General features: G+C 40.2%; 1 protein-coding gene across 1 annotated transcript in view; it reads left to right on the top strand.

Moving 5' to 3' along the window:
• Positions 1-25,434, top strand: part of LOC111576189 (CUB and sushi domain-containing protein 1-like) — a 427,486-nt gene that overhangs the window by 363,620 nt on the left and 38,432 nt on the right. Inside the window, exons 48-59 of the mRNA XM_023281752.3 lie at positions 153-266; positions 2,252-2,368; positions 3,635-3,706; positions 5,248-5,394; positions 8,491-8,679; positions 8,800-8,985; positions 13,394-13,591; positions 15,180-15,353; positions 17,263-17,436; positions 17,707-17,880; positions 20,470-20,658; positions 22,400-22,576. Of these exons, the coding sequence (XP_023137520.2) occupies positions 153-266; positions 2,252-2,368; positions 3,635-3,706; positions 5,248-5,394; positions 8,491-8,679; positions 8,800-8,985; positions 13,394-13,591; positions 15,180-15,353; positions 17,263-17,436; positions 17,707-17,880; positions 20,470-20,658; positions 22,400-22,576 (1,911 nt within the window). The remainder of the gene's footprint in view (positions 1-152; positions 267-2,251; positions 2,369-3,634; positions 3,707-5,247; positions 5,395-8,490; positions 8,680-8,799; positions 8,986-13,393; positions 13,592-15,179; positions 15,354-17,262; positions 17,437-17,706; positions 17,881-20,469; positions 20,659-22,399; positions 22,577-25,434) is intronic.

The raw sequence follows: 25,434 nt of genomic DNA, 5'->3' as shown, positions 1-25,434 counted from the left end.
AGGTATTCAACTATTAAAGGTCTAAAACTATTGTTTTATTATAAAATAGGTGGATATTTTAGCTTGGATGGTCATTAAGACTGCGTTGTGCATACCTGCTTGTTAAATGTATGATTGTCTCTTAACAGAGGTTTTATTTTCCCCCATGTCAGGTGACATTGTGAAGTATCGCTGCTTACCTGGATACACACTGGTCGGAAAGGCAGAGCTCATGTGCAAACTCAATTCCCATTTGCTCTTTGAAGCCCCACCACCAACATGTCAAGGTAAGGCAACGCTCAGTTCAATTCCTCAGTTATGCACAAAATTAGAGTATATGCATGTCTGCGTGAAAAACTGATACCCAAAATTCCAGACAGTGTGTAGGTGCTGTTATATCAATGTTAAACAAACACTCAAAATACATCTGGATAAATTACTAAGCACAACTAAGCTCAACAAAATTTTACTTAAGAATTCTAAATGTATGGAACATGTTGAAGCATTTCTCGCAAACTGGCCTGTAGGTGTTCTACAATATAGCATCTTTCACACAGTAACTGGATGCTGTCAGAACATGTATATGTCTTAATAAATATTAACATTAGTATACTTTAGTTTGCTCACATGTTCAACACCTGTCAAATCGTCTTAGTGTTAAAAAAAGAAAAGATTTCAAGAATGTACTCTGCACATCCCTAAAGTTGGGGAATTGAGATGAGGTTGACACATCCTGACATTTAATTCATCACAAGCTCCAAAAATCTGTGAATCCTAGACTTTCAATAAAGCGACTTGAGCTATCATTTTGTGAGATCATCCCTTCCTGGTAAACACCCACATATTTCGAGGCCTCCAGTTTAGTTGACAAATTTCTCTCCACAGCTGCAGGATCTATTATAAGACTGTTCTCACTGGCTGAGTGGTACTCACTGTGAATACTAAGCTGACATTAAAGTGTAAAATGGGTGGAGGTATCTTTTAATCCATCGTCTTCCTTGTGTCTGGGTTCTCATTAGTGCCATATGTTCCTAAACTAAAAATTCATAATTGATTTCAAAATAGAATTCCTACAACTACTACTGCTATTATTACTAGAACTGGATATTTTAAGAACCAAAGGGTGATCTGTACCAGAAGAGATATATTGCTGCACCAAATACAAGAGAAGTTGTGCTATTGTTATGGGATTATTGCATTTTACATCAACACATAAAACCCAACTGTGTACAACCAGCTCAGACTTATTTTCAGTGGGTTGTCATGACAGGGAATATAGAAAATCCTTAACTGAAACACAGACAAGACACTTATGAGCCAGGAATATTGTGCCAAACTAATTCAAACTTTAAACTTTTAAAGCTAAATAAACCTATGGGAAGGTATACATTGTTTGGTCCAGTTGGTACTAATGCAGTCAATCATTGTCGATCTTTGGATGAACCTTTTTAACTATACAAATCCAAAAAAATCAAAACTACTCTAATAGTTATAATTATAATAATACTCTAAGAAAATAAACACATGTTGATAGTGCCCATTCAGTAGTAAAGCAGTCCTTTGTGTCAAGCTTGTGGCTTGTTTAATATCACAACTAAGGAGACCCCAAATAAGAAGACTACTGTATTTTCCAGGTTTGGAAAGTGCTGGTGGTGGCTGCTGATATTTCAATGAAACAAATACATATTGATTTGAGTTTCTCTTTTAAGAGTATTACTTTTTTCCCTTTTACAGCTGAGTGTTAAAAAGATGCTCAGCTTTCACCATCATGTAGAGCGAACAGGATTTCCTTCCCATTATATAGCAAAATAAAAAAGGAGTCAGAAATCTTATGAGTAGAAATACAACAGAAGTGCTCCACCAAACCGCATACAGTTCAACTCTTTTTGTGTTCAATCAGTTATCACCAAAAGAACCTGGTATCCTCCTTGAATTCAAGGCTGATATGTGGGCATGTTTAATGGCACGGAGCCTTCATTTTCCTCCCTTTCGGTTTGAATTCACTCATTATCTCTGTACATTGAAAGAACACATGAAACAGTTTTCAAGGCAAGTCAGTTATGAGTCAAGACTGCTGTGCTGGAAAATAATAACACCATTCTTTGCTGCAGAATTGCCCGGCTATGTGGGACTAGTCAAAAAAAAAAAAAAAAAAATAGATAGGTCGACTGATAGAGGAAGTGGGCAGGCAAACTAAAAGCTGGAAAATAAAACCTTTTGAGAAGTTGCCACTGTTTTGATTTTTTTGAACTTTTGTCTGTTACCTCTCCAGCCCAGTGCCCGGCCAACGAGGAGCGGTTTTCGTCATCAGGAGTGATACTGAGCCCTGGATTTCCTAGCAACTATCCAAACAGCCAGACGTGCTCCTGGCTGCTGCGTATGGTTCCAGGTACAGTGTGTGGTGAGGGGTGTGTGCAGCGTGTAGAGGACTGATTATGCGTGTTGAATGGCACATATTATGTGATACACTAAAGTAATTATGTATGTAGATTTATATTTGCTTAGTGTACCGTATTTTCGCGACCATAAGGCGCACTTCAAAGTCTTAAATTTTCTCCAAAATGACGGAGCGCCTTATAATGCGGTGCGCCTTATTTGTGTACCGACTTCCAAAATGTGTAAATGTTGTTGTGTGACTTTGATGAGCTCCGCTTGACTGACTGACAGCATTTCCTGCCGACACGCTGCTTACATAGAGAAAAGGCGGACGTGACAGAGGACAGCATGAGAACGTTAAAGGGGGAAGTGTGGGCGTGAAAGAAGACGCTAAAGACACGCCCCCAGTTGGTATATAGTGCTGGTATGTGTATTATGCAAAACAACATGGGTTTGGCGTCACCGTCCCTGTTGATCTGTGACTCCATGCGCGTCCATCTCACAGCCGCTGTGAAAAACCAAGTGCAGCAAATGAACTCGGAGCTTGCTATCATTCCGGGAGGCTTGACGAAGGAACTCCAACCGCTGGACATCGGTGTAAACAGGGCGTTCAAAGTGAAGTTGCGAACGGCGTGGGAGCGATGGATGACAGATGGTGAACACAGTTTTACTAAGACTGGGAGGCAGCGCCGGGCGAGTTACGCCACAATTTGTGAATGGATTGCGGATGCTTGGGCTAACGTGTCTGCTTGCACTGTTGTTCGAGCTTTCGCCAAAGCCGGCATCATTTATGAGGAGCCGCACGGCAACGAGACTGACTCTGACAATGACGAGCGGGAACCTGGCGTGTTCCATGGAGAACTAGTCCAGCTGTTCATTTCGGATACAGAAGATGAGGACTTTGATGGATTTGTGAATGAGGATTGATCAAAAAACAACGTGAAAACATTGCTAAATACTTCAGTAAAGTACAACTGAACTCAGTTTAGCTTCCGCTACCTTTTTTAAAACACACGCTAGCATGCATGTTTTAAGCTAGTACAGGTATGTTTTACCATGCACGCGCTCTATAATCCGGTGCGCCTTATGTATGTGTTAAATACAGAAATAGCACCCGGAACTGAGACTGCGCCTTTTAATACGGGGCGCCTTATGGTCGCCAAAATACGGTAAGTGTGTGTGTGATTCTACAGTGCTCGTGTTTGTGTGGATACCACTGATTAGTGCATATGAAAGTATATTTGTATGTGGCTTTGAATATATTTTTCTTGTTTTCTAGGTTACACCATCAATATCTATGTCGAGATGTTCCACAGTGAGAAGCAATTTGATGAACTGGAGATTTTTGACGGTACATAATGCTTTCCCTTTGGTATACCTACACAGACACACACAGTTGGAATTAATGTTTGTTTATGAAAAGTGGTGGCAATTAATAAGATACACAGCACTTAATTCTCTTTTGTGGTGTTGGGGATTTACCCCCAAGGACTTCTAAGTAGATTGTGTAACAATTTATTTGAAAGTCCACAGATTAGATGGTGTGTGTAATTTACCCTTTTTATTCGTTCATATTCATTTACATTGTATATTAAAAACTTTATAGCACTATATACAACTGTATACATATATACACTAAATTTTTGCCAAAATCTAAATGTCAGTTTCTTTAAATCATAAGGCTCATTTGGATACAACTAAACACCAAACATCATAACAAGCCAATGAAACTCAGAATATATCTTACTGGCATGTGAAATATGTTGTTTGCATTGGAATTCACACGCAGGGTGAACATCCATCCATCCATTGTCTAAACACCACTTAATCCTCATTAGTGTCACAGGGGGGCTGGAGCCTTTCCCAGCTGACCTAGGGCAAAGGCAGAGGACACCCTGGACGGGTCACCAGTCTATCACAGCTGTACATATAGAGACAAACGAGCACACTCACATTCACACTTATGGACAATTTAGAATTATCAATTAATCTTTGGACTGTGGAAGGAAGCCAAAGAACTGGGAGAAAACCCACCATGTACAGGAAGAACATGCAAACTCCATGCAGAAAGATCCCAGGCTGCAAGGCGACAGTGCTAACCACTGAGCCACTGTTCAGCGCCAGGGTGAACATGTATACAACTAATATGTGTATCCAGCTCTGTTCTGTCTATTTGTTTTTATCTTGCCTGGTCCTAAACTCACTTTAGCTGCCTTTGATGTTGCCAACAACAGTGGCATCATTGTTGAGTAGGCGGCTGTGAGTTTTTTTGCTTTTTTTTCTGATTTATTATAGCATTGCACAAAGTAAAGAAGTTCAGTAGATGTGGATAAATGCCTCTGTGGGTTATTTGGATAAAACTTTTAAATACATTATACTTTGCTAGTTTTGCAAACAATATTTTAAAAAGTTTATAGATGACTGGTGTTTCTTTCTAAATGAAGCCTAACTTATTTAGATCCAACTACACAGTTCAAACAATATACATTAGCACAGGTGGAGATGAGGCTGAACAATGTACTCCATTCAGAATACATGGAGAGCAAGTAATTTCTAGGTACTTAGCAACTTAATGATACTGTCACCCTCATGTGCTCATATCTCAGAGACAATAAAATACATTCTGACTGCAGCATATTGTTCATCTCTGCTTCACATTAGGATAATATTCATCTGGAAGATTGCAAGAACTCACAATATGTACAGAGTAATTTTTGTCTGATTTCATCATGTTATGGCAAAGGTTCCCCTCTACGGACACAGGACACAAAAAAAATTACACACAAATAACATATTGTACATTAGTGCATATGCATGAAAAAATAAAATAGTATACTATATATAATTATGTATGCACAGCAGCTCTGAATTCTCATCCATTTATTTCACCAGGATCCTCAGGACAAAGCCCTTTGCTTGTTGCTCTAAGTGGTAACCACTCATCTCAGCTGAATTTCACATCTAAAACAAACCAGCTCTACCTGCGCTGGTCCACTGACCATGCAACCAACAAGAGAGGATTCAAGATTCGATACTCAGGTATGTCCAGTATCTGTCTGTCTTTTTTCTGTTATCCATTTTGCCATCTTGAATGAGGTGAATATCCACTTTTTAACATATCTATGCATTTACAGCATGTAAGAGCTTTGATAGTGTGTAGATTTCATGGTTTGATTAAAAAGAAATTCCATTCTGTGCCATTGCTATTTAGCAATGCTCCTTTTTTTTTTTTTTTCAAATGACTACATTTGGCTCAACTCATTTGTTTCTACCAGCATGAATAACCTTCCCTAATGCCGTTAACAGTGTAGGTGGCTCAGCAATGATCATTTAGAAAATGTTTCTACAAATGCATCAGACTGCTCCGGAGCAAAATGGAATTAGTATCTTCAATTTGTTAATTTGCGTCAGTTGAGTGAATTAGTTTCTTGCCAACACTGTGGCGTTCTGTTTGCTTTGTTAGATTTGGATTGTGAGCTTCTTCAGCTGCCCCCTTAATCCTGGCTTTTAACTTGTAAAGAATTTGTTGAAGATGGCCACCAATCTCAGTCACAGACAACATAATGTGCTGCGACACTGATCCTGTTTGGGACTGAAAGGAGTTTGCCACAAGGTCAGCCTCCTGGCTCTATATAGTGAAGAGAATGTGTGATGTATTTTTATATCAGCACAATGGCCTCAAGTAATAGTATTGTCTTCTCTCCATGGTGTTATATTGCCCTGACAACAGCAGCTATACAGAGAACAGAAACATATAGCTAAGATTTTTCACTTACTGTACATTATTAATGCTCTGCTGTGTTTTATATTGAAACAAACCATATTACAGTACATATTATATAAGTGTGTTGATCAGTTGCTTATGACTTCTCCTTCAGAGGCTGTTATGATTAGGGTTGGGGGGAAGTACAAATGTGTGTACACGTGTGATCTCTGCTGTTTTTTTTCTTGCTATTCTTTGCCATCTCAGTGCTCGATATAGCTGTAAAATAACCTTGATATCGTTGTTCTTAACTGTACGGCATTTATTTGTCCACTGACCTTCCTGAACACTGTGATAGCCTCATGACTCCACCACATACTTCACAGTGATTCACTTTGGTCAAGCTGTAAATATGTATGGGAGTTAGTAAGTTTTAGCAGAGTATCAACAATGGAAGCTGTATAAATAACATTTATCTCAGCATAACTTTACAGCAACTGTGAGTACAAATCTATTATATTGTTCACATAAACACTTAAGGTTGAATTAGCCAGCTGAAACTATAACAATTGGATGCAAAGACAAAACATACAATGTAGCTAATGTGTGAGGGAGACGTCAGTGGTCGCTGTCACAGATGGCTAAAGAGACTAATATAAAGAAATGTGAAAGCAGATATTCAATATGGCTCTTCATTAATGCAAGTATGCGTGTTATAGTAGATTATATATGGGTCATGGAACATAGCTGGTTGCTTGTAAGATAAATGAAAATATAGTAGCTACAATACTTAACACACTCATGGCAGCGGAACAATTGAGCACGCCATAGCATTCAGATGAAACTAATGGAGCCATAATAGTGGAGCCAGACATTGTCGTTTAACCTGAGCAGATGCATCATACCTGTAGATACACTCTGGGGTCAAGCTGCTGAGTGTCTCCTCCGTACTTGGTCTGCTTCAAGTGAATGGCATGAACAGGTTTTCTGATATAAAGAGCAGCTATCAGTAAGAGTTAAGGATGTGGATAGAGTAAGCAGAGATGACAGCTTGATGTCTGAGGGGGTGTGGCATTCAGATGAAACTGCCTATTAAGCCACTTGGGTCAAAGTTGATAAATGTAGTACAAGCAGAGGCAGATACCGGTTTGGTGAACCCACAGAAGATGCAGTAGGATTTACTCAATCCTGAGATGAGTACACAGCGAGTGGCAATATACTGCTGGATGTCCCAATACAGTGTGTGTCAGTCTTTTTTCCTGCATTGTCACTGATCCCACAGCTGAAGGACAAGGGCACAAACCTTCCCGTCCTATCTTGATTATCCTGTCTACTTATGCGCAATTCAAACTTTCTCAATATATTGTTTAACAACTTCTCCCTTCCACTATTTCCCACTGGGATTAATAAAGTTCTGCATCTATCTGTCATTCCATCATAACACAGTCAGATATAGGTGTGAAATGCCTGGCATGTTTGGGCAATTTGAATTCTTGTAGAATTATTTTACAGTTTCTCGCATGGAAGGGAAGTAATTTCAGCCATGCCACAATCTCAGTAAAACTTTCTGTGCAATTCACTATTTAACAACAACTGATTGCCTGGTATGGAGGTCCTGAGATAAAATCTCATCCTGAAAGAGTCCATGCCCCCTTATTAAAGTTATAAACATTCAGTAGTAAGGAAGTGAAACACTGGGCCTTGGCCATGATAAGATATAAAATAATAGTTCAGATAGAACAGATTGATTTTAGAGCAGCAAGAGATGCCCTATGACTCAGGGAAATATAAAATACTTCTTGGAAAGCAAGGTTTGCACATGAAAATGGAAATTGCAGAGTCCCTCTGTTGTCCTGCCTGGACTGGGAAAGTCATTCCACCAGTGTGAAGCCAAAAGGGAGAAGAGCCAAGATCAGGTGAAGCAATGAACACATCGGACAGGGAAGGGAGAGCCAAGTGGCCCATAGTGGTGTGTTCTGCCGGATGTTTAAATTGCTCTCCATGCTCTAGCAGTTACGCTTTTATACTCTGTTCCAAGAAGACAAAAACATTGCATTGCTTGGAAAGGTTGCAGAGTAATTACTTTGTAGTCTACTAGTTTTAGGGTATTCTATTGGTGTTTGGAACTTCTTCATAGTTTCGTTGACTGTACTTACTGACTTTGAAAAGGCCAGAAGGGACATAGATGGCATTTTTTGTGCATTCTATTTAAAATGCCTGGTAATGTTGACATTAATTCCATCATGTTTTCAGACCCATTTTTCTTTCACCTGAAAAAAACCTTAATATGCCGTCTCCTGCTAATTTTTCCTCAGTGTAGAAAATAAATAGCTTTTAGCAGTAATTGATTGAGTTTATTCTGAAAAGAAAAACTTTTTTTTTTTAATTCAATTATTCTTCTTCTGTCTCTCTTCTTTTCTCTGTGTCTCCAGCTGCCTACTGTAGCATTAATGATCCTCCCTTGAATGGAGGTGTGGTCAACAGGACCAAACTCCGTCCAGGTAGCAGACTGCAGTTCTTTTGTAACCGTGGTTACCGCCTGGTAGGCTCAAGCAATGCCACCTGCAGGCTCGACTCCAACGGGCTTTTCCAGTGGGACACACCACCGCCTTTTTGTCAAGGTAAAATTTTAAACACGTTCTTCATCATCTAAGCCCTGATGAAAAAAGTTGACAAGGATTAAAGGCTTGTGGTTTCAGAGGATTTCCCTCTACAACGCTTCTCTCTTTGTGATGTGGCAGCTGTCTCGTGTGGAATACCTCAGGCGCCGGGCAACGGCAGTTTCCATGCTTACCAGTACACTGTTGGCAGCCAGGTCACCTACCAGTGTAACCATGGTTACCACCTTGACCCTGGTGCTCCAATGACAGCTGTGTGTTTGGAGGATGGCAGCTGGAGTAACGCTGCCTCAGTCCCCAGATGTCTACGTAAGTGTTTGAAACTAGGATTAGAGGATGATAGAGTATGAGTTCACATATTATAGAAAGTGGGAGTTGCCAGTACCAGCGTGTAGCTCCCAACGAGTATGACTAATACATAAAAATCTAAATATAATTGTAATTGAAGTTAACAGTGTAGGTGGCTCAGCAATGATCATTTAGAAAATGTTTCTACAAATGCATCAGACTGCTCCGGAGCAAAATGGAATTAGTATCTTCAATTTGTTAATTTGCGTCAGTTGAGTGAATTAGTTTCTTGCCAACACTGTGGCGTTCTGTTTGCTTTGTTAGATTTGGATTGTGAGCTTCTTCAGCTGCCCCCTTAATCCTGGCTTTTAACTTGTAAAGAATTTGTTGAAGATGGCCACCAATCTCAGTCACAGACAACATAATGTGCTGCGACACTGATCCTGTTTGGGACTGAAAGGAGTTTGCCACAAGGTCAGCCTCCTGGCTCTATATAGTGAAGAGAATGTGTGATGTATTTTTATATCAGCACAATGGCCTCAAGTAATAGTATTGTCTTCTCTCCATGGTGTTATATTGCCCTGACAACAGCAGCTATACAGAGAACAGAAACATATAGCTAAGATTTTTCACTTACTGTACATTATTAATGCTCTGCTGTGTTTTATATTGAAACAAACCATATTACAGTACATATTATATAAGTGTGTTGATCAGTTGCTTATGACTTCTCCTTCAGAGGCTGTTATGATTAGGGTTGGGGGGAAGTACAAATGTGTGTACACGTGTGATCTCTGCTGTTTTTTTTCTTGCTATTCTTTGCCATCTCAGTGCTCGATATAGCTGTAAAATAACCTTGATATCGTTGTTCTTAACTGTACGGCATTTATTTGTCCACTGACCTTCCTGAACACTGTGATAGCCTCATGACTCCACCACATACTTCACAGTGATTCACTTTGGTCAAGCTGTAAATATGTATGGGAGTTAGTAAGTTTTAGCAGAGTATCAACAATGGAAGCTGTATAAATAACATTTATCTCAGCATAACTTTACAGCAACTGTGAGTACAAATCTATTATATTGTTCACATAAACACTTAAGGTTGAATTAGCCAGCTGAAACTATAACAATTGGATGCAAAGACAAAACATACAATGTAGCTAATGTGTGAGGGAGACGTCAGTGGTCGCTGTCACAGATGGCTAAAGAGACTAATATAAAGAAATGTGAAAGCAGATATTCAATATGGCTCTTCATTAATGCAAGTATGCGTGTTATAGTAGATTATATATGGGTCATGGAACATAGCTGGTTGCTTGTAAGATAACTGAAAATATAGTAGCTACAATACTTAACACACTCATGGCAGCGGAACAATTGAGCACGCCATAGCATTCAGATGAAACTAATGGAGCCATAATAGTGGAGCCAGACATTGTCGTTTAACCTGAGCAGATGCATCATACCTGTAGATACACTCTGGGGTCAAGCTGCTGAGTGTCTCCTCCGTACTTGGTCTGCTTCAAGTGAATGGCATGAACAGGTTTTCTGATATAAAGAGCAGCTATCAGTAAGAGTTAAGGATGTGGATAGAGTAAGCAGAGATGACAGCTTGATGTCTGAGGGGGTGTGGCATTCAGATGAAACTGCCTATTAAGCCACTTGGGTCAAAGTTGATAAATGTAGTACAAGCAGAGGCAGATACCGGTTTGGTGAACCCACAGAAGATGCAGTAGGATTTACTCAATCCTGAGATGAGTACACAGCGAGTGGCAATATACTGCTGGATGTCCCAATACAGTGTGTGTCAGTCTTTTTTCCTGCATTGTCACTGATCCCACAGCTGAAGGACAAGGGCACAAACCTTCCCGTCCTATCTTGATTATCCTGTCTACTTATGCGCAATTCAAACTTTCTCAATATATTGTTTAACAACTTCTCCCTTCCACTATTTCCCACTGGGATTAATAAAGTTCTGCATCTATCTGTCATTCCATCATAACACAGTCAGATATAGGTGTGAAATGCCTGGCATGTTTGGGCAATTTGAATTCTTGTAGAATTATTTTACAGTTTCTCGCATGGAAGGGAAGTAATTTCAGCCATGCCACAATCTCAGTAAAACTTTCTGTGCAATTCACTATTTAACAACAACTGATTGCCTGGTATGGAGGTCCTGAGATAAAATCTCATCCTGAAAGAGTCCATGCCCCCTTATTAAAGTTATAAACATTCAGTAGTAAGGAAGTGAAACACTGGGCCTTGGCCATGATAAGATATAAAATAATAGTTCAGATAGAACAGATTGATTTTAGAGCAGCAAGAGATGCCCTATGACTCAGGGAAATATAAAATACTTCTTGGAAAGCAAGGTTTGCACATGAAAATGGAAATTGCAGAGTCCCTCTGTTGTCCTGCCTGGACTGGGAAAGTCATTCCACCAGTGTGAAGCCAAAAGGGAGAAGAGCCAAGATCAGGTGAAGCAATGAACACATCGGACAGGGAAGGGAGAGCCAAGTGGCCCATAGTGGTGTGTTCTGCCGGATGTTTAAATTGCTCTCCATGCTCTAGCAGTTACGCTTTTATACTCTGTTCCAAGAAGACAAAAACATTGCATTGCTTGGAAAGGTTGCAGAGTAATTACTTTGTAGTCTACTAGTTTTAGGGTATTCTATTGGTGTTTGGAACTTCTTCATAGTTTCGTTGACTGTACTTACTGACTTTGAAAAGGCCAGAAGGGACATAGATGGCATTTTTTGTGCATTCTATTTAAAATGCCTGGTAATGTTGACATTAATTCCATCATGTTTTCAGACCCATTTTTCTTTCACCTGAAAAAAACCTTAATATGCCGTCTCCTGCTAATTTTTCCTCAGTGTAGAAAATAAATAGCTTTTAGCAGTAATTGATTGAGTTTATTCTGAAAAGAAAAACTTTTTTTTTTTAATTCAATTATTCTTCTTCTGTCTCTCTTCTTTTCTCTGTGTCTCCAGCTGCCTACTGTAGCATTAATGATCCTCCCTTGAATGGAGGTGTGGTCAACAGGACCAAACTCCGTCCAGGTAGCAGACTGCAGTTCTTTTGTAACCGTGGTTACCGCCTGGTAGGCTCAAGCAATGCCACCTGCAGGCTCGACTCCAACGGGCTTTTCCAGTGGGACACACCACCGCCTTTTTGTCAAGGTAAAATTTTAAACACGTTCTTCATCATCTAAGCCCTGATGAAAAAAGTTGACAAGGATTAAAGGCTTGTGGTTTCAGAGGATTTCCCTCTACAACGCTTCTCTCTTTGTGATGTGGCAGCTGTCTCGTGTGGAATACCTCAGGCGCCGGGCAACGGCAGTTTCCATGCTTACCAGTACACTGTTGGCAGCCAGGTCACCTACCAGTGTAACCATGGTTACCACCTTGACCCTGGTGCTCCAATGACAGCTGTGTGTTTGGAGGATGGCAGCTGGAGTAACGCTGCCTCAGTCCCCAGATGTCTACGTAAGTGTTTGAAACTAGGATTAGAGGATGATAGAGTATGAGTTCACATATTATAGAAAGTGGGAGTTGCCAGTACCAGCGTGTAGCTCCCAACGAGTATGACTAATACATAAAAATCTAAATATAATTGTAATTGAAGAAAAAGAGTTGCGACGGCTGCACAGTGGCGTAGTGGTTAGCACTTTCGCCTTGCAGCAAGAAGGTCCCTGGTTCGCGTCCCGGCTTTCCCGGGATCTTTCTGCATGGAGTTTGCATGTTCTCCCTGTGCATGCGTGGGTTTTCTCCGGGTACTCCGGCTTCCTCCCACAGTCCAAAAATATGCTGAGGTTAATTGATTATTCTAAATTGCCCGTAGGTGTGAATGTGAGAGTGCTTGTTTGTCTTTGTATGTGGCCCTGCGACAGACTGGCGACCTGTCTAGGGTGTCCCCTGCCTTCGCCCGAGTCAGCTGGGATAGGCTCCAGCCCCCCCCCGCAACCCTAATGAGGATTAAGCGGTGTATAGATAATGGATGGATGGATGGAAAAAGAGTTGCAAGTGGGGGCATTAATAATTAGATAATGTAACAACTAGTAATAAATTTATGGTATTTGGAATACCTTTAATGATGCAAGCATCAGAAATAATGTACATTTATTTATTTTATTTCTGTAGGTTTTTCTACACCAGGGTGGAAATGTGGAAATAAGACAATAAATAAAAAAATAATATTAAAAATCTGGATGTTTGTTTTAGGTGTAACACTCAGAATATACAGCAAATATGACTAATTATATCCTCATATGGTGAAATTTGGTCTCAGTAATTTGCATTTTGATCACATTACCTTAATTTAGAGTAATAGATTTCTATAATTTATAAATCATAGGTTGCAGAGATAATGTGTGATTAAATTCTGTTATATTTGATTTAAACTTGATTTTTTTCCCCCCCTCCAGCGATTCACTGCCCCAGCGTTGAGGGTACCTTGTTAGATCACATGACCTACCGCCTGCTCTCTGGTAGACTGGGAGAGTTTGGTTCCATGGTGATGCTAGAATGCTCAACAGGTTACTATCTGGGTGTGGGCCATCGGACTCTTCGCTGTCTGGCCAACGGGACGTGGGAGGGATCAGATGATCCAGCTACTTGCAAGAGTACGTATTGATGCACACATGGTCACCATTATGACTCTTGGGGGTAAAAGAGTAGCAGCTGCTGCTGTCAGATTTATTTTGCTCTGAATCGTCTGACCCTGTCACCTCTGAACAAGATGATAAAAGTCCACTATAATTGTATGTTTTGTGTGCTTGCTGACCTCCCTCAGGATTTGAGATGACGCCGACACACATAGAGCTATATCTAGGATTTTATTTTGAGAGATTCCTTTTAAACTGAGTTGGTATGGAGTGTCTACTTTATGTGCAGCACACAAATCCAAATATGTATTTATACATAAAATTCTTTATACTTCTTTCAGCGCTATACTGCACAAATCGTGTTTTAATTTCTGAAATTGTCAGTCACCGTAATAAGTAAATATGGTGGGTGGGAGGAGAAGCCATATGAACCAGGAGATAAAAGAAGAAGCCTAATACATGCAAGCAGATGCACACACAGTGACACACCAACGTGAGCAGGTAGCATATGCACAGAAAAAGACTATTAAAGAATATAACTGCATCACTGTTGCCATCACAACCTGTCTTGAATTAGTAATGAAAACAACACACCCACCTTAGAATCAGCAAAACAGCAGGAAGTTAGAGAAAGTTGTTCTTATAATAGAGTTTGCTTCTTTGGTGCCAAAAAAGCCTTTGCTTTTCACTTGGTTTAAGTAGGAGTGCATAATCCTGGCTGCTACAGGTCTTGTGTTTTTGATAGTCGGAAAGCGACAGTTTGTGAGGGAGCTGGTTTCTGTGTGACTATGCGAGTGTTTGAGTGCAGATCCATTTCCGTCACTGCTTCTTTTTTTTAAATGAGTTACCAGGGGTATATGTGTTTCCAAACGCCTTAGGACACTAACCACTGCACATTGTCTTGGGACTGTGATAACTGTTTTAGACGGAATGCAGCTTCCTAAATGTGTGGCATATGTCGCCAGTAGTGAAAGACTGTCTTTTCAAGAATGGTGCTCTACATTGTGCCTTTGCTGCTTATTTCATAAAGAGAAGCTGAGAGAGAACATTATGGCTTTGAAAACTTTCCAATGGGCTACAGAATTTCTTATTGTTGCATAACATATGACATGACAATGTGAAATGTGTGTACTTAAAGTATAAAAAAGTGATTAAAAATTTAAGTCTATTTTACATGAGGCATGTGATTTTAAAACTTTATTTAGGTGCATTTTCAGTTTGTTTCCTGATCCAGTATTTGAGCTGACCTACCTAACACTGCAGCAGCTGTGAGGGATTTGGCAATGTAACAGAAGTGTCTATTCTTCAAGTTGGCCAGTGATTTGAAAACTCTGTCCCCAAGGATATTAGGGAAAATGATCCTAAATCTTCTGACAGGAATCTAATTTAGCCAGGTATTGTATTGGAAAACTGCATTTACAGTGTTTAAATTCAGTATGACAGCTTTGCAGGGGTTTTATTCATCTTACCTGACATTATGAAGACTTGGCAACATAACCTACTTTATATCCAGATTTAAAGCAAATAAATGTAATAGTACCAGTTGTTATGTAATTTTAAATTTCCAGTGTTGTTCTCTAACAGCATTTTTATTTTCATTATGTAGTCATCTCCTGTGGGGAACTTCCTTCTCCACCCTTCGGCACCAAACTGGGGACACTGACGACATTCGGAGCAACTGCAATCTTTATGTGTAACCATGGCTACACTCTGGTGGGGTCACATGTCAGGGAGTGCGGGGCTAATGGGCTGTGGAGCGGTGCGGAGACCAGGTGTCTAGGTAAGGTCCATTCAGTGTGATTGGACATACATTGTGATGTGGTCTGTGATGGATCACTTTGACATCAAGGTCAAGAATGTTTTCACTAATTAAAGTATATTCAACAGGTTGAATGATGTGCATATGAAAAGCAGAAGAGAGGGCACATTTATTGGGAATGAAATGTAGTAAGCTGCCAGGGTAAATCAAAGGCTTCAGCTCATCCTATCACGCATTAATAAGCTCTTGCATCATTATTTACATTTATTTTTGAAATCCAATCTGATTAGTTCCCACTATCAACAGGCAGGTGGGCTGTATTTTTCACTCTATATAGCACAGCAGTCATGACTGAACATGTGACACAGCAATTGAAATTTAAAGGCTAGTGTGAACTAAATGTACTAAGGCATGTGGAGTGATGGAAAATGGTTCTATTTGTCACTCCGAAGTATCGGCATCTCTGTATTCTGCACAACTACAGAGTGGGCTAAGCTGTGTGTAGCATTTGTGTCAAGGACTTTATGTACAGGCTTAATTTTCAATGGAAATGTGAGTGTATAAATTTTATGCTTTGGCTTCATTAATACATGAACTTTCTTCTACAGTAGCTCAACCTTGGAGTCACATGCATAAATAAAGAAGCTTCACGCAGGATGCACGTTTCATGTGAATGTATAAATTACAGCGCGTACACGTTCGCTTTAGTCTTCTGAGAGCCTAACACGGGCATGATATGCCTTGAACTGTGAGTTTTATGTGGTTGAGTGGCAGCTGTGTGTTGTACTGCTGTTGTTGACAAAGACTGTTTATGTGCAGGGTGAGGATTCATAGGATTCTTTACAGGTGATAAAATCTTGTCACGAGTGCACGAACCTGAAATGATCAGCCTTTTGTGATTGTGATGAACCTCTGTGAAGACATATAGGAACACTTAAAAATTACACTGTAATTGAAATCCAATGATATATATATTTATCGTCTTATGCTATGGAACTTTATATTTAGTTTACTGAATAAATGTGTATTAATTCCCCATTATTTTGGAAAGGCTTCAATTAACAGTAATTGTTTGTGTAACTTCTATTTAATGTATATATAAATATAAGCACATACTGTTTGAAATATGGCACTTTTGCGCATTTTGCTGTGGCGCGCAAATAGATAGATGATAAATCAGAATTTGCATTTGAAGAAACCTCAGACACTACTGAAACCTTGAATCCTATTGCTGTAAACAGTTTTGGTATTTGAGGTAAAGATCTTTTACATCTGGTGTGTCGGAGATGTTTTATATAATTAGATGTCTGGTAAAATGATTTGATGTTGAGAAAAGTGTTATAGGTTTCGTTTTTACAGCAATAGTATTCAAGAAAGCGTCTAAAATCATTTCGGAAGACATCTACATTAAATACCAAATGCATCAAAAATGACTGGGCTCAATGAATGACTTCATAAGGCACAGAAACATGAAAGTAGGGATTGACTGTGAAACAGGTGATTGGTCTGTTGATAGTTGAAATAGTATCGAATGCAGCTTTCAAGATGTGTCCTGCAATTCAAATGTCCAAGTTTCAGAAACAATGAAGGGATGTAGTCTTTTAAAGTCCCTTAGAGAATCCCAAGAAATCGTTTAAATTTACTGATTTTAGCAGACCTTTTCTGTGTCTGTCATTGCTGCGTGGCCAGGACTAAAGAACATTGATCTGCAGATGCATTGAAGAATTCACTCGCCAGACATAGAAGTCTAAATATTGAAGCGGCTCCTGTTTATCATTTGGCAGTCTAATTGTTGGGATATTGACCGAGTGTGTGTTTTGAAGTTGTAGTTTCAGGGACCACTGAACCGTCTTCACTGACATTAAAGCCCAAAGTGTGTTTAATGTGGTTTTCATCATGCTGTATTAATCTGTCATTTTGCCTCTTCTAGCTGGTCACTGTGACTCTCCAGATCCTATTGTCAATGGCCACATTAGCGGAGATGGCTCTAGTTACCGTGACACCGTGGTGTACCAGTGCATGTTAGGATATCGGCTAATTGGCACATCAGTCAGAATCTGTCAGCAAGACCATCGGTGGTCTGGAACAACGCCTGTCTGCGTCCGTAAGTACTTCAAGAAACCAGTATATGTAGTGTATGTTGATTTATTGCTCTTTTATTAAAAATAAAAGGCTAAAAGATATCCATATATATATATATATATATATATATATATATATATATATATATATATATATATATATATATATATATATAAATAAAATTTACAAAACATCAAATGGAAAAAAACAAAAAGCACAATGCTGCACATGAGACTTTTTCCACACCTCACATTTCTCACCATACATCTCTACTATCTCTCTACTCCCTCAGCTATCACTTGTGGTCATCCAGGCAACCCAACCAATGGACGGACCAACGGCAGCGAATTTAACCTCAATGATGTGGTCAACTTCACCTGCAACAGAGGCTACATCCTCAGTGGAAATGCTCGCGCTCAATGCCGACTCAACGGACAGTGGAGCAGCCCCCTACCTGTCTGCAAAGGTCACAATCACATTTATTAATATACAGTTACAGACTCTTACACTTTTATTCCTGTAAATTCTCCATTCTTTGTAAATGGGATAGAGAGAGAATGACAATAAGAAAAAGCAATAATGGACACCTGCTTTGTCATTGTGGTGACTGACTGTAGTGGACATTTCTTCACCGTTGTTTTTTCTTTGAAATAATTTGATCGAGTTCCTTAGTTTTACTGACATCTTAGATTTTTGCAGCTGCCAAATAAAATCATAATCAAACATCACAATCAAGGCCACAACAACACAATATATTCCAAAGTTCTTCAAACCAAAAACACTTTCATGCATTTTCAGGATGGATTCAGCATTTGTTGGCTAAATTGACTTTAAACATTATGTGAACTGAATCATTTTTGGCTGAATCTGCTGCCAGCTGACTATAAAACTGAGAACTGAATAATTGTAGCGTAAACACACACTCTTACCACTGAGCTTTACAGTCAGTGTTGTGTGTGTAAGTGTGTGTATGTGGCTTTCTCTAGATAAACTAAGAGATTCATATGTGCACACACACACACACACACACACACACACACACACACACATATACAGACAGCTGGGTACATGTCCAGAGACACGTTCTTATCCTCTGCTAACCATGCGCGGTCGTTACACTACAAACCTCCCCAGACCTCTGGTAGTGTAACCGTTATGATATACTAAAACACGCACAGGGGCCTTTTGCACAGTCATGAGCACAGATCGATACAATGTAGTTGCCCACATGGGTTTCCCATTGAAGGGACTCGTCCTCGCTTGCTTGCTTTCTCCATCTCACCCATTTTTTTGGTCTTATCCCTCTCTCCCACTCCCCTTCTGTCTCTCCCTTTCTCCCTCGCAGCAGCAGCTGTCAATTATGAGACTGAAACTTTCTTTGTTCCCAAAGGGTGTCCAACACGCACACACACACACACGCACACACACACACACACACACACACACACACACACACACACACTCTCTCACACTCTCACACACACACACACACACACACACACACACACACACACACACACAGCCATCATCCCCTCCATGGACCTGAATTTGAGTGAATGTCAGTCTCCCCTGTGACATGTGGAAAATCAAACTCCACTCCTATTGGACAGGCATCCAAGGAGAGAGGAGAAAGGGTAAAGGGGACCAGAGGAGAGAGTAGAGAACAAAGAACTCCAGAAAACAGAGCAGGGTGTGACAAAAGAGCAGTTTAGAGAAAAGCAGAGCAACAAGGACAATCTGAATTTGTAACACAGGATTTAGTACCCAACCCCATCCTGTAGTATGCTGGTTGTTCCAGCAAGGTTCAGGCCCATAATGTTGAATTGTTTGGGATTTTTTTCCCACTCATGTAATTTTGAGAGTTGTGCATTATTTTGCATCCTTTTTACGAACAATCCAACAATGGGTGTCCAAAATCTTAATTTATAATAACTTTAAATTGTACTGGTGAGTCTCTATAATAAAGGTAGTCTTGAATAAATAAATGACTAATGGAGATTCCATAAGCTAAGATAAAGATAAGATAAGATAATTCACATTTTACAGCAGCTGGATACAGAAAAGGCATGAAAGAAGCAGGACAAGAATTGCAAAAATACACTAAGACTAAAAATAAGATATACTAATAAAGGTCTATTTGAGACGATACACCAGGCATGATACATCTACATATGTCTGTCTGTCGGTCCCCCCACATAAAGAGCCGGGTTCTGCTCAAGGTTTCTTCCTGTTAAAAGGGAGTTTTCCTTGCCACTGTCGCCTTGGGGCTTGCTCTGGGGGTTCAGGCATATGGGTTCTGTAAAGCGTCTTGAGACAATTTGACCTGTAATTGGCACTATATTAGTAAAATTGAATTGAATTTAATTGAATTGAATTGAATTGAACTGAACTGAACTGTCTGTCTGTCTATCATATATATATATATATATATATATATATATATATATATATATATATATATATATATATATATATATATATATATATATATATATATATATATATATAAATATAAAAATCCTCATTAGCCTGTCCCAGCTGACTAAGAGCGAGGACAGGGGACACCCTGGACAGGTCACCAGTCTATCACGGGGCTAGCACACTCAAGAACAAACATACTCACAGGCCAGGACACAAACTGGGATATTCTAGCTGTGAGACGACAGTGCTAACCACCGAGGCACTGTGCAGCCCCACCTAGTGAATTTACATATGGATACGTACAAATACAACAGGATGATTAAAAATATGGATATCTACACATATGACTCGATGAATTTACGTACAAGTTTGGCATGAGGGATAATGTACCCACATGTTGTTAAACATGATGTTAATACACATGAAGAGCTGTAAGAGAACAGTTTCCTATCTTGTTAATTGACCAGGAAAAACTGTAAAGAGAGAGCACAGTTTTACATTTTGCAGCTGTTATTTTAGCTGTTACGAATTTTATATTATTTTCACCTGAGTAATAGTCTTTTTTTTCTCTTCTCCTGCAACATTCATGTATATTAAAACTACTTAAATAGGTTCTTACTCTTCTCTTGTGCAGTCGTGAACTGTTCGGACCCCGGCCATGTGGAGAATGGTGTGCGCCAATCTGGCCTACATTACCCAGAAGTCTTCAGCTATGGCGTTACTGTGGCAATCCACTGCAAACGAGGCTTCTACCTTCTGGGCTCTGCGCTCCTCACATGCCAGCATGATGGACTGTGGGACCGACCAACCCCTCGCTGTCTTGGTATGGATGAGCAAATATAGGAAGCTCAAGAATAATCTGAATTGAGACAAACAGAGACAATGCAGGCTTAGAAGACAAATGAGACAAAGGCAGAGACAGAATGACATTCATAGGCCTATGATGAAAACCTTTGTCCTATTGTGAGCAAGTAACTTCTTGAGTTTCTGCAAAAACATGTCAACAAAAAAAAAAAAAGTATACAGGCAGGTGGATTTCTATTTATTTTTCTTATTATATGTCAGGAAAAGCCATTTGAGGAATGAAATGGCTTGAAGATCCACTGGGAGAAAGATGAGGACCGAATGAGAAACTGAGAGAATAGTCGTGGGTTCAAGAGAGAAAATGAGAGGGAAGTAATCACAAAAACAGGGCGGGCGAGAGAATGAAGGGAAGGGGTTTAAAGCGCTGGGTATGTTTGTGTGTGTGTGTGTGTGTGTGTGTGTGCGTGCGTGCGTGCGTGCGTGCGTGCGTGCGTGCGTGCGTGCGTGCGTGCGTGCGTGCGTGCGTGCGCGTGCGTGCGTGTGTGTACAGGGGAAAAAAGGTGAGCATCTCTCTCTTAAGGCAATAGGTGTTCTTGTTAGGGAGCTACCATGGCTGATAGAAACATAGAGATTAAACTAGGGAGCGATAGAGAGAAAGGGGGTGATTCACAGATGAAGAGAGAAGCACAAAGAGGCGATCAGAACCTTAGAACGAGGACACAGTAGCGCTGAGGCAGAGATGAGGAATCAGACAGAGAGGGAAGAAGAGGGCAGACACTGGCGAGGCTCCTGCGCCTGTGCATCGAGCATTACATTTGAGAAACGTGGTCTTATCGGAAAATTGGGGGGAGAGGGGTGATAACGGAGGGGCAAGGAGGGGTTGGAGTAATACAATTTGGGGCTAAGGGGAGATATCGGAGGACAAGTCATTTGGCAGAAATAGAAAATCGAGAGCAGTCTCATATCTGTGTCCTCCAGAAACCTGTGCTCTGAAAAATATTGATTTCTCCAAAATTGAAGAAAAAAATTAGTAGATTTATTTTACAGATCTGTTTGCTTTGACACTGTGGAACGATTTCTACTAGTTTTGAACAGAGACAAGACAAAGAGATTCTTTCTATGTTTTCTACTTAAAGTGAATTTAATTTGAGATGAGTTATTGGTTTTTGCCCCCTCTCTCCCTCTCTCTTGCTCTCTCGGGCAATTCAATTAAACTCAATAAAAGTAAGCTTCAGTGGCATGACTGTATACTGCCATACAGTGTAAGCAAAGCAAGTTTAATTATCTCTATATGTACAAGTCATATTGTACAGTTGTAAAAGGCACACCACATGGTTAAGGAGCATACCACACAGCCACACTGTTTGTTTCCAGCTGACGTTTGTTGCAGAGCGTACTTCTTTCTTGCTTCCCACATTTAATCTTCCCCTCTTTCTTTCTCTGTTCCCTGTTAGTGTGCTTTGACACAAGCACACACACACACACACACACACACACACACACACACACACACACACACACACACACACAAGAACAACAAACACTTCTGTTAATCCCACCCCTTCTCCTGCTGCCATCCCCTCCTTCAAGCTGTCTCCTGCTATGACCCAACTGCACCATCTAATGCAGTATCTGGAATCTATAATTGGACACAAAATCACACACACACACACACACACACACACACACACACACACACACACACACACACACAGAGTAAACCTTTCTCACTCTCTTTCAATCTCTTGATGTCTCTGAAGCTATTTCCTGCGGTGACCCCGGCGTACCCCCCAATGCTGTAGTATCTGGAACCCACAGCTGGACGTATGGTTCAGTACTGCAGTACTCCTGTCTGCCTGGTGGTGTGCTGGTGGGCAATGCCACTCGCCACTGTCAGGAGGATGGCACGTGGAGTGGAGCTCCGCCCTACTGCACAGGTGAATGCAAACTGGCTGATGAAGCTACATGTCTAATTGATGTGGTTTTCAGCTATTAGAGCGTCAGAGTTGAGGTATTTCTAGCTGTACAAAATGAGAGACATGCTGGCTGTCTGCATACACAGTAATAGTCCAGAGATCAACACTACCCAAGTTACCCAGTAAAGCAACCCAGTATTTTCGAACTTGGCCATGAGCGTCTTAACACAAAAGAGGCAGAGTTGGCCACAGGCAAATGATCACAAACATGTCTACTGTCACAAGTGTGCCATATTTTGAAAATGAAGAGCAAGCTATAATAATGCTAATTAATATGAGAGAAAGTTGAAGATTTTACACTCAATAAAGACTAGGAGCAACATAGTCTCAGCAGCCAAAGCAGGAAAGAAAGTTGCAAAAGCACTGCAGGCTGTTTGAATGTGTAATTATTAGGCTTATCAATGTCACTGTCCCTTTGTGTATCAGCTGCTTAGATGTAGATTTCTTATTCAAGATTCAGCTTAATTATCACCACGCATCACAAGACTGTATAATGATATTACAGATGTAGTCTCTTTATTCTACTCACAAAAAAGACTATTATTTCAATTATTAAAATTATTTAACAAATAAATAATCACGTCATAAATATTAGACTATTTTCATGGCGATGGTCAGTAATCTTATATTTCATTTTCGTAGTATGTAAGACACTTTTAGTCTTCTTTGTCCAGCTGCGACCCAGGCAGCGATATATATCATGAGAGCAAGTAAAGAACAAGTATAAAAACATCATTCAAGCCGATAAATAGACTTACTGCAGATCTTATAAGGTCAACAATCAAGCTTCAAGGCATTAGTGTTATAATCAGTTTCTGTTTAAGGATTATGTCGCTCTACAAAGGCATATTGAACTATTTCCCCTCTCACTATCTGAACACCGAGGTCAATGGGATTTTCCAGGAATAGCAATTGGTGATGCTCTCCATGAGTACTGATTGGTCAGTAAGCAGTGTTTTAATACCTGTTGATATCTCTGTTGGCATATACCGTATTTTGGCGACCATAAGGTGCACCGTATTAAAAGGCGCAGTCTCAGTTCCGGGTGCTATTTCTGTATTTAACACATACATAAGGCGCACCGGATTATAGAGCGCGTGCATGGTAAAACATACCTGTACTAGCTTAAAACATGCATGCTAGCGTGTGTTTTAAAAAAGGTAGCGGAAGCAAAACTGAGTTCAGTTGTACTTTATTGAAGTATTTAGCAATGTTTTCACGTTGTTTTTTGATCAATCCTCATTCACAAATCCATCAAAGTCCTCATCTTCTGTATCCGAAATGAACAGCTGGACTAGTTCTCCATGGAACACGCCAGGTTCCCGCTCGTCATTGTCAGAGTCAGTCTCGTTGCCGTGCGGCTCCTCATAAATGATGCCGGCTTTTGCGAAAGCTCGAACAACAGTGCAAGCAGACACGTTAGCCCAAGCATCCGCAATCCATTCACAAATTGTGGCGTAACTCGCCCGGCGCTGCCTCCCAGTCTTAGTAAAACTGTGTTCGCCATCTGTCATCCATCGCTCCCACGCCGTTCGCAACTTCACTTTGAACGCCCTGTTTACACCGATGTCCAGCGGTTGGAGTTCCTTCGTCAAGCCTCCCGGAATGATAGCAAGCTCCGAGTTCATTTGCTGCACTTGGTTTTTCACAGCGGCTGTGAGATGGACGCGCATGGAGTCACAGATCAACAGGGACGGTGACGCCAAACCCATGTTGTTTTGCATAATGCACATACCGGCACTATATACCAACTGGGGGCGTGTCTTTAGCGTCTTCTTTCACGCCCACACTTCCCCCTTTAACGTTCTCATGCTGTCCTCTGTCACGTCCGCCTTTTCTCTGTATAAGCAGCGTGTCGGCAGGAAATGCTGTCAGTCAGTCAAGCGGAGCTCATCAAAGTCACACAACAACATTTACACATTTTGGAAGTCGGTGCACAAATAAGGCGCACCGCATTATAAGGCGCTCCGTCCATTTTGGAGAAAATTTAAGACTTTGAAGTGCGCCTTATGGTTGCGAAAATACGGTAACTGTCTCCGGAGCAGATTAGGTGTTCAGCAGTAGTTACCATGGTGATGTACTCCAGTAAGAAGTGAACCATCAATGTAGTATCAAAAACCCAGCGTTAAACCTGGAATTATCTTGATAAACTCAAATCCTGCTTTATAGTACAGGCCTCAGCAGTTGCACTCTTTGAAAAGTTTTGCATATATACTGAGAGTGTAAACAAGAAAATGTGTATTAGGGCCTGTGCTATGAAGCCCATTTAATATACCCACGATATCTGGTCATAAACCTGCAAAACAAATGCAGTCAGGGGTAAGGGATCCCAAATGCGGCCAGCTCTAGAGCTGCATAAATATCATAAATGGAACAAATTATAATCTCAAGTCCATATGTTATAGAGCACATGAAAGAGCTTTAACATATAATACAGGGTAAAAGCAGCACAGCTGCTGCAGTCAATGTCAGAATGAAAAGGCTGGCAAAAAACTGCAGACAATAAGTAACTAATAGGCTCATCAATACCTATTGTTTAGTCAGTAACCAAATGTAAACTTAAAATAAAGATAGCTCATCAAAATCAAAAAATAGACAAAAATAAAAAAGTTTCAGGAGCTAGTTTGTAAAAACCATTTTCTTAGATTTAGGTTTCTTGAGAAGAAGTCTCAAGACTAGATTCAGTGTAATTATAATCATGCATCACAAGATTGTAACTAAATTACAGATGTAGTTCCTTTGTGCTACTTGCAAAAAGACTATTTTTTTTTAAGAATAAACTGTCAAATAAATAAAGCTAAAGAATATTTTAATGGTGA

This window comes from Amphiprion ocellaris, chromosome 1 (assembly GCF_022539595.1).
Source record: "Amphiprion ocellaris isolate individual 3 ecotype Okinawa chromosome 1, ASM2253959v1, whole genome shotgun sequence".
In the NCBI taxonomy this organism is placed as follows: Eukaryota; Metazoa; Chordata; class Actinopteri; family Pomacentridae; genus Amphiprion; species Amphiprion ocellaris.
This window is presented reverse-complemented; position numbering and strand designations above follow the sequence as displayed.